Here is a 9,662-nt window from a genome sequence, read left to right as displayed (position 1 = left end):
ATAGTGTCCAGATGCAGGTAGGTGGCTCAGATGCCTTCAGGACTTAGCATGATGTACATGGAAATAAAACCAGTTTCCTGCTGGTTACAGTTGGCCCTTCTGCCCAGTAATCCTCTCCTTCTCTAGAGGGCTGCGAACACATTCAGGAGCTGTCTCTCCAGCAATTGCTGTGTTTTAGTTCACATTTCCCTTGACGACACTGGCAGCCTTTAATGGGAGATATCTTTTTACTTCTTGGAGACACTTTCAGTGTCTTTGGCTAGGAAGCAAAGTGGAGATATGACATTGATTTGTGTTCTGCTTCCTCCTCAGATTTGTCCTCACTACTCTTAAGAAGAACTTGTCCGACCTTGGTGTTTTAATTGTGCTTATCTTTTTTGATCCCTTCTGTGTCTTTGACCTGAAATGCCTGGTTACAGAATAACTAAACATTCAGGGTTGTTGGTTTTTTTTCCCCCACGTACAAAAGCAGAGTTCAAATGCAGCAGGAAAGCAAGATTTGTGAGCTTCTTTTTGCTTTTTTTTGTTCTGAAACAATCATTGTTGATTTCATTCTGCTGGAAAAATTTATATTGTAATAAATCTTCAGTTAAAATTAATGTACACTGTGTCCAAGACATGATACTAAATAATAGCTGTAATCTGTTTGAACTGCACAGTTGTATCAGAGCCGAGGATTAATTACTTGTGAGCAAGTATACTGGAGTGAATTTAAGTCCACTTCATAAACTCACTGCAAATGAAGCATTAATTACTTCATGAGTAAGGATGGCAAAAACTCAGTATGGACTTCCAGTATTTCCAGGAGCCTTAACGACTGCCAGAACTAAGAATCCGTTTCCAGGGTTTAAGTCCCCTGATGAGCAGCAGGTGAAGCTCCGCACGCAGTGCCGATATGATATACCACTGACACGTTCAGTGCCTCCCGTGCTGGGATCTGATACCTGGAAATTAACACCGAGCAGCAGCTGGATGCAGACTTCAAATTCCCAGCTTTCAGGCAGCATTTGGGCTATCCAGACACGCATAGTATGTCCCTGGCCTTTCTGAATTGCTGGTGATAAATCCAGGGTTTCACCCAAGACCTCAGAGAGCTGGTATTTGCCGGCACAACACAGGACATCTCCTTCCAGCCTGCCTTCCATCAATTGCGATGTCTGCTTCTGGAAAACATGACTATTTTTCAGCATCTGAGATAAGTGGTTACATGCTGCGTGGAATACTGCTTCCTCTTTTGGGGGGCCTAATACCCATAAGTGCCTGTAATTTCTTAGTTATTGTACAACAGCTAATTGTTCCCTGTTTACCAGCTCCATACTATTTAAAATAAGAGAGACTGCTCGCCTCCTCTTTTCCCCGTGTCCACTTTCCAAGACAAACTACACTGGTTCCTTTAATCTCTTCTCAAACAGAAGTTTTTCCATCATCCTTGTTACTGTCTTTATCTTTTTGTATGTTTACCGTATCCTTGCATCTATGCGCCCTGAAATGAAGCAGCTGGAATTGAAGTATTCTGCATGCGACTAAATTGAGGATTTTCATGAGGATCCCTGAGTAACAGAGAACCAAGTTTTCTGGAGCAATTGATTTTTATGTACTGATTCTCAGCTAGGAAATTACCTCAGTATTTGGTAGGGTATCCTCCTCTTTCCAGGATGCAGGAATATAAGCACCTCAGTTAGGATGGCCTTACTCATTTTTATTTAACCTGTAACAGCACTTTCTCATTAGTTTTTCTTTGTTTCTACCACTAGAGGTGGAGGCATCTTCCATACCTGAGAGAAGAAAGCCTTATGGTCAATACAGAAGTGAAAAAGGGAATGAACATGCAGTGCCGCTTAGCGCAGCACAAATTTTCACTTTCCTTAGTGATCCTTTCCTCGTGTGGCTGTCTGGCATAAATTCTATCATCCAAGTAATTTACATATTTTCACTGGCATCTATGAAATGTTTCCAGATCCTCACATTCCATGTTTTTGAAATTCCTAGTGCCAAAGACTGCAGGATATACTGTGATTTAGATGTATAGGGAATTTGTGTATGCAATTTACATTAAATGAAACACTACACAACTAAACCACGGGGGAAGAGAATGTTTGTAGGACAGTGATAAAGTATTTTCATTCTTACGTTATGCGAGACGACTGGTTTTTAAGTGGTTATTCTGACCCCATAGTTTACAAGAAAACATTCTTTGTATTATAATCACTGTTAGAACAAAGCTGTCCACAGAGGCAGCCACAGAAATTAGCTTTTCAAGCGCTGCACTGGAGCCAGCAGAACATCAGAGGCTGCGGTGTCAACACCCCTTTCTGACCCTGACGTTTTTCCGCGTTATCTTTGCGCAAAGCAGCCAGTTTACGGTCATGAGGGCCAGGGTTATGGGTCCCCCGCCACAGGAGACGCTCGCTCGGGCAGCACCGACGTTGCGGAGAGCCAGAAGCCACAGGCCGGAGGCCGCGCTCGGGGCGTGCAGCCCAGCCCGGGGCTGAGGCAGAGGCAGAGGCCTGGCTCGGCTCCGCTCCCCTTTCCCCGGGCGCGGTGCCACCGCCTCGGCCCCGGGAAGCACAACTCGCGGCCCCTGAGGGCCCCGCCGCTCCCCGCCTGCGCGGGGCTCCGCGCCGCCCCGCCCCAAGATGGCGGCGCCGCCTCAGCCCCAGAGGCCGCCCCGCCCGGCTCGCAGCGGGCTCCGCGCGCCCGGGTGCGTCATCGCCCGGCGCCGGAAGTGCCGCTATGCGGGGCCGGCTGCTGCGCGCCTGGCGTCAGGGGCTGAAGGCGGTGCGCGGGGCGGCGGGGCAGGCGGCCGCACCGCCATGGCGGGTGCTCTTCTTCGGTACCGACCGCTTCGCCGTCACCACCCTGCGAGCCCTGGAGGCGGCCAGGTACCGCCTGCTGGCGGGGCGACGGGCCGAGCGGGCCGTGGCCTGCGGGGAGGAGGCCGTGGCTGTGGTTGAGGGGCGGGAGGGATGGAGACTGAGGGGGGGCGGCAGGGGCTGTCCTGTGGAGGGAGGGGCGGGGGACGGTGAGGGAGGGCTGGGCATCGGGGGGTGGGAGAGGTGGTGGGGTTCAGGGGCCGCTGGGGGATGAGCTGGGGTTGGAGGGGCAGGGACTGTAGGTTGGGCAGAGGTTGGTAGGGGAGAGGGGGTGGAAGGGACCTTAGGGTGGGTCAGGGACCGTGGCGTCGTGAGTGGGTCAATGGAGAGGTATCACAGGGGGTCAGGTCTTGGAGGAGGGGCAGGGACCATGGGGGTTCGTAAGGGGGCTTGGATTGAAAGGAGGAAGCCTTTGGTGGTGAGGGGGCTGGGGCTGGCAGGGTTGGGAGGCTAGGGTCAGTGGGGGGAGACTGGGGACCACGTAGGGGATAGCCGTTGGAGGGGCAGGTGCTGTGGAAGGGCACAGCAAGATGTGGAGGTGACCCAGTCTTTGTCTCTCTCTTGGTCTGCCTGTGTGAGGCCTTCAATGCCTTGTCCACCCTAGGGAGCCCAGCAAGGGCTCACTCGTCTCCAGGCTGGAGGTGGTGACCCTACCCTCCCACTTGCCTGGGGACCTGCCTGTAAGGAACTGTGCCCGGGAGCTCCAGCTGCCTGTTCATGAATGGCCACACACAGGACCTGTGGGGCAGTTTGATGTAGGTGTGGTAGCATCATTTGGACGTCTCCTAAGTGAGGACCTTATTCTGCAGTTCCCGTAGTAAGTGAGTTGACCGAATGTCTGTTGCTGCTTTGTAAGCAAAGCTAGACTATGGTTTTGAGTCGGCACCTATGACTTGTAGCAGGCGAGATCAGCTTCTTCTTGGGTTCATCTGCTTAGCCTGAGCCTGCTTCTTTTGTGTGGTTCACTGTTGTTCTTTAACACGCTGATGTAGATCTGTGCAAATGTTCAGCACAATATGTATACCTTTATTCCCCTCATCTCCCTTTCTGTGTTTACTGAGAAACTGAAGGTTATATAATGTGAATTTTCCTTTAAATGTATATTTAAACCAGTAATACTTCAGAAGATCTGAGAATTTAATTCTTAAAGTAGTTTCAGTGTAATAAATGTTGCACACCTGTTTACATATGGGTTCCTCTTCAGGTACTGTTCCTATTCTAACTTTAAAATATTCAATTCAGTGGCGTGCTGAATGTCCATCCCAGCTGTCTGCCACGATGGCGTGGTCCTGCACCAATAGTCCACACAGTGCTTCATGGTGATAAAGTGGCTGGGGTGACAATTATGGAAATAAGACCAAAGAGGTAGGTTAGATGTGCTTCCCAAAACAATATACTGCTTCTCTTGCCTCTCAGGACTTAAAATCATCACCGCTTAAATCATGTAAATCATTCTATGTAATAACTTTTTTTTTAAAATGTGTGTTTAATATTAAAATTTGAAACATCTTAGAAACTTTCATCTGACCGTATGAGACTCGCCACAAATACAGTATGTTAGGGAGTGCATAATTTGTACTCTAGACTCTAGGCTTGTTCTCTAATTCTTAGTATTATCACAGGGGGCAGACAGAGAACAAACAGTCACACAGCTGGATGTATAGGCTTGGTATGATGTCACAGAAAAGATCTGGTTTTCAGACTTCAGAGTCACCTGTAACCTCCTGTAAGTGAAGCAGAGGACAAGCAGTTGCCTATCTAGAGATGGGAGAGATATTAAATGTTTTGGTTTCAGCATAAACTCTGGCTTAAAAGGCTTGGGAAAACACATATAGTTATCTTTTCTTAGATGCTTGTCTGATAATAGATCTCAGGAAAGTGCAAAACAAGTTCCTTCTGAATTCTTTAGGTTGTTTCTACTGAGGTCTTATGCTTCTGAAATGTAAATTCTGCTTTCTAATCAGTCTCAGCTTGCTGAGGTAAATCTTGCTTACCAGGATATATCTGATACTCTTTTCTCTGTATTGTCTTGTGAACCAAACGTTATTTTGATTATGTGTGAAAAATAAAGTTTTAGAGGAGGAAAGGGTAAATAGTAACTGAATTGACTTATTGAATGTAGATGTTTGAACTGCTGGTTGTTATAGCTTCTCTAGTAAGCTTGTATGTTTTCTGCCTGATAGGTTTGATATAGGTCCAATTATTAAGCAAGAAGAGTTTGCGGTTCCTCCCCGCTGTACTGCAAAGGAGCTAGAAGTGATGTTATCAAAGATGGGTGCAAATATGGTAAAGTCATGCAAGCTAGTGTCACTTCTGATTAGTACCTTTTAACATATGTGAACAGAATTCTTTTTTATCTTGTTTTGAGTTGACTACTGCAACTGTTGAGAAGGTAGTGATCTGAAACTAAATGTTTGTGAGCACTTTGCCTTCTTGAGAGGAAAACTGTGTGGTGTGTGATAAGCTGTCAGTGTTGGTCCTGTGTGTTGCCGTTCAGTTTCTATTCAGTGAAGAACTCAAGTGCTTTGTATGGAAACAGTGCGTGTTTCTTCTTTCATTAAAGGGAATAATATCAGAGGGGAGATCATCCATAAAAAAAACAGTTGGCTTTTTTAATTGTGATTCAGCAGGTAGGATGCCTTTAGTGTGTTTGTGTGTATGATGCAAGTCGTCTTAATATACTGACCGAGTTTTCTAAAAACTCACAAGAAAGTTTCACTGATGAAGAATTAAGTACTGTATTTGTATGTCTTATATTTACTGTTAATAAAAATATTCTACTTAGCTTTGCTAATATTCTGTACAAAATTTAATTTTGCAGCTGTTAGCAGTTTTGAAAAACTTGCCTGAAAGTTTAAAAAATAAAAAAGAGCAACCGAAAGAAGGAGTAACATTTGGTAGGTACACATCATACTTAATGCAACTTTTAAATTTTTTTTTATTATAGCAGCTGGAAAAGTAAGTTTCTTCCTACTGTGTTGGGTTATATATTCTTTAGATACCTTCCTCAGTATGGTCTCTTCACTGCCTTCTCTGGCTTAAAAAACTCGTACAGAGGGGAAAAATGTTTCAGAAATCTTCAGGCTTACTACATTAATGAGTTTTCTCCCAGTTGCCTGTACAATATCAAAATCACTAGTGATACTGCAAAATCTGAATGAGTTATTCTTCATGGTTGTAATGCAGACAAAAGTGTTACAGCTGTGCTTGTAAATATGTGTTATCAGTTCATAGTGCAGTGGGTAAATAAGAGGACAACTGAGAATAAGGTATAAGTAATTGAGTTTTTTTGCAAAATCTTCTCCAGTTTAAGGTACGTATGTTTAGACAGTAATCCTGCCATTGGTCAGAATAAACCAGTTTAAAATAGTATGAAATAGTACAGCTATTTGTTTACAAAAAGGTGCAAAACAAAATACAAAGTTTTTTAATTTCTTCTTTTCCCCTCCTAGCTCCTAAAATATCTATAGCTAAGAGTTGTATAAATTGGGAAGAGCAAACAGCTGCACAGATAATTCAACTGCATCGTGCAATAGGAAGTATGGTAAGACAGTGGATTTTTTTTAAACGCTTTTCTGTCCTCTGGCATGTCTGGGTTTGGTGGGTTTTAACTAGTAACTAAAACTAATTATTTCAGCTTCTGAAACCTAGCATGTGTTTTAAAATCCCAGCACAGTTCAGCATTAGAGGCAGAATTAGTGTGGAGGAGAATTTTCATGAACTTGATCCCAAGTGTGAAATCTGCTCAATAGTTTTGTATTGTTTCCTCAGAACACTATAATGACATCTTTGCATGACAGTAAACAGTGTGAACGGCGACAGTAAACAGCTATTGTAGGTAGTCACTTTGTGTATGCTAGTGGTTTGCTTGTCAGTGAGATGAGGAATAACAAGGAAAAGTAGATAAAATAAAGTCTCTTATCTGGACATTGACCTAAATTTCCCCCCTAATGTTATTATGACAGATATCTTGTATAAAAAGCCCCACAGCCTAGGCAGTTTTGTGGAAATTGTGATAATTCTTAATGTGTCATCTGCTTCTGTTTCCAGTTTCCTTTGCAGACACTCTGGAAGGGTACTACTGTTAAACTTCTGGATTTTGAGGAAGTGGATAATATTCCTGGGTTTTCTGGTATTTTAATTTAATCTGTTAAGTTTTCCTGTCTTTTCAAACATTGACTTGGAGATTGTACCATATTGTACTAAAAAATAGCTTTAAGTACTGCTTTCTGAAGCCAGTCAGCCTTGTATGTGCTCAGAGTGCAGCAAGTTTCTGTGCCCAAAGATGAGCATAAAATGGGTTTTAAGAACATTCTTGCTTTGTGATGATGTTGAGCAAGCAGCAGGTATTGTGTTGTGAATCCTGAGACTGGAGGATTTTAATCCTCTAATTAGTTAGGAGATCCTCTTCTAATGCCATTGTCTGGGGATCTCTCATGAGGGAAGCTGTCCCTGTGTACTGTGGCTTAAACCGTTTTGTATAGTAGTCTGTGAGTCTGAGAGCCTTGTGGGCTGAGTGGTTTGCTAGAGCCCAATCAAGCTTAATGACTGTTTATGGATCAGATAGGGAGCAGTGCCAGAGAGTGACTGTTCTCCTTCTCCCCTGCTCATTTGGGTACAATAAACCACAGAATACAATAAAATAGTGTTGAGCAAAATAGTGACTCAAGATGATTATCATGTTCAGAGAGACCTAAGTGTTTCAAACTTTTTTGTACTTGTTGGCATAAAAATGCAGGACAATCTTGCTTTGCTTTTAGATCAAATGTTAAATGATCACGGAGCTGTTGTTCCTGGTTCATTACTATACCATAAAGAGTCCCAAACGCTGATAGCTCGTTGCAAGGTAGGTTTTTTCCACTTCTTTTATATTCAGTACCCTAAAGATGAGGTTTTTAGTATTTGCGTGTTACATAACTTTTGTCTTAGTTGTCCATTTTTATTCACTGAACTAGTTTAGATTAGAATCAGCTTTCTCATTTGATACTTGAAGAACTCTGCTTCCACTAACAGGCTTGCAAGAGAGAATTTGACTTGTAAACATAATGACATTAAATAAAATGTGTTCTTTAAGCCAAACTGAGAGCTAAAGATAATTTTAAAACATGGAAGAAGCTTACTGCCATTTTCTTGGTTTTATTTTTAGGAAGGCTGGGTTGGATTCAAAAGAGTCATATTAAGGAAGCAGCTTACAGCACTTGACTTCTACAATGGATATTTGCACTCGTGGTTCCAGCGGCAGTCAAGAACAATTCATCAGGAATGCAGATTTCAAACACTCAAACTTAGCACAGCAAAAAAGACTCTGAAAAAAAGGAAAATATTTGCACAGGATATAAAACAATAGTTGTATTATAAAATGTGGAAGATGTCTGTAAGTTAATAGTAATATAAAATATTTCAGTGCCCACCTGAATGTTACAGTGTTACAACATTCAACTGAGTTAAGGGGTTTCCTCCCAAAGTGTTTGATGTTACTGTCATCTGCGTGTTTTCATCATGGGTTCCTGATGATACTCATTTCTTTTTCCCCATCAAGGAAGAGAATCTCTGAACACTGAAGACGGTTAATAAATCCTTGTTTCTACTGTTGAGTATATAAAAATATAAATGTTTTTTATACAATGCTTTCAATTTCTTTTTGAGGACTTCTGGTATAATTTTCTTCAAGCATAAGTTGTACACGGTTACTTTAATCTGGAAATATTAAAATCCTATGCTTCTCCGTAATTCAGAGTTTAGTGTTCACTGAGACTCTTAGATTGTCTAGTTTGATTTTCTTGTGGACCCTTCAACTAGCTTTGTATCCCCATGTTGAGATGAGTAACTTAAGCCTTTGCTGGGAACATCTAGAGTATCTTTTCCTGTCCATGATAGTTTTCTTAGTCAACTACATTTAACACAGGACATCCCTTATTTCTCACTGGAATTTGATGCCACATCTTTCTATAATACATATGTGGAGCTGTGTGCAGCTGGTATATGCCTTTGTCGGGTTGTTTGCTAGGTGGGTTTTTCTGAGCAGGTTGATTTCCCATCTGATTGACTTGTGCAGTCATTGCCAACTGCTTAATTACCTGTCTTCCAGCTTACTCCCTTTGTGTAGTCTCAGTCTGCAGGTGTATACTTCCAGTGTGCTGAAATTCGGTTTCAATAAATTTTCAATTTAGAAATGGAACAGACAGAATATTTATAATCTGTTCTAATCTGAGTTCTCATCCAGTTGTTTTAGGACCATCATGGTATTTGTTTGGGCCTGTTGACTCTGAAAATACTCTCTGTAGTAAGCACTGTTTAATGTCATCCGTGAATGGTAGCTGATGGTTTTTAGGTACCTGTGTGTGATGTGAGCACATGATTTTGTTTCCTGTAGAGGAGTGAAGGCAGTGGGTTCATTAGCATTGATAACATGCAGCTGTGGCCTTGCCTCGAAGGCAGTGGGTTGATTGCCATGGACGATGTGCAGCTGTAGCCCATTCCTGCTAAGTAGTTAAATAGCCCTGAGGAGTGTGGGAGAGGTGGTTGGGTGGAGGAGGGGTGGTGTGGTCTGACCTCTGGAGGAAGGAGAAACAGCACAGCATGGACAGTAGAACCTGACCGAATAAAAACTTTGTTGCAGCCTACTAGTTTGTTTGTGCTGCAACATTTGGTGCCCCGTGTGAGGCTGACTGAGTTGGACTCCCAACTACAATTGGTGTCCAACGTAGCTGAGACAAGCGGGAGAACCTTTGACCCATAACACACCATGAGGGGTGAGCCATGGACAACTAATCGATATGGGTGCATTGC

At 43.1% G+C, this 9,662-nt stretch overlaps 1 protein-coding gene across 1 annotated transcript; it reads left to right on the top strand.

Annotated features, from left to right (window-relative positions):
• The first annotated feature begins 2,709 nt into the window (after positions 1 to 2,709).
• Positions 2,710 to 8,603, top strand: MTFMT (mitochondrial methionyl-tRNA formyltransferase). Its single transcript, XM_055716558.1, has 9 exons — positions 2,710 to 2,882; positions 3,478 to 3,690; positions 4,116 to 4,238; positions 5,057 to 5,159; positions 5,695 to 5,770; positions 6,326 to 6,417; positions 6,924 to 7,005; positions 7,634 to 7,719; positions 8,020 to 8,603. Exons 1-9 carry the CDS (start codon positions 2,734 to 2,736, stop codon positions 8,218 to 8,220), a joined length of 1,125 nt encoding a protein of 374 aa, XP_055572533.1. The 5' UTR covers positions 2,710 to 2,733; the 3' UTR covers positions 8,221 to 8,603.
• Positions 8,604 to 9,662: the final 1,059 nt, after the last annotated feature.

Source organism: Falco cherrug, chromosome 7 (assembly GCF_023634085.1).
Source record: "Falco cherrug isolate bFalChe1 chromosome 7, bFalChe1.pri, whole genome shotgun sequence".
In the NCBI taxonomy this organism is placed as follows: Eukaryota; Metazoa; Chordata; class Aves; order Falconiformes; family Falconidae; genus Falco; species Falco cherrug.
The sequence above is the reverse complement of the archived record's forward strand: the minus strand, read 5'-3'. Positions and strand labels throughout refer to the sequence as shown.

What these genes read in the sequence shown, in the direction of transcription:
- MTFMT (XM_055716558.1), top strand. Translation starts at nt 2,734, where the DNA reads ATGCGGGGCCGGCTGCTGCGCGCCTGGCGTCAGGGGCTGAAGGCGGTG. An exon ending in ATGGAAATAAGACCAAAGAG is followed by an intron (nt 4,239 to 5,056) that starts GTAGGTTAGATG and finishes TCTGCCTGATAG; the next exon opens with GTTTGATATAGGTCCAATTA. An exon ending in CGCTGATAGCTCGTTGCAAG is followed by an intron (nt 7,720 to 8,019) that starts GTAGGTTTTTTC and finishes TTTTATTTTTAG; the next exon opens with GAAGGCTGGGTTGGATTCAA.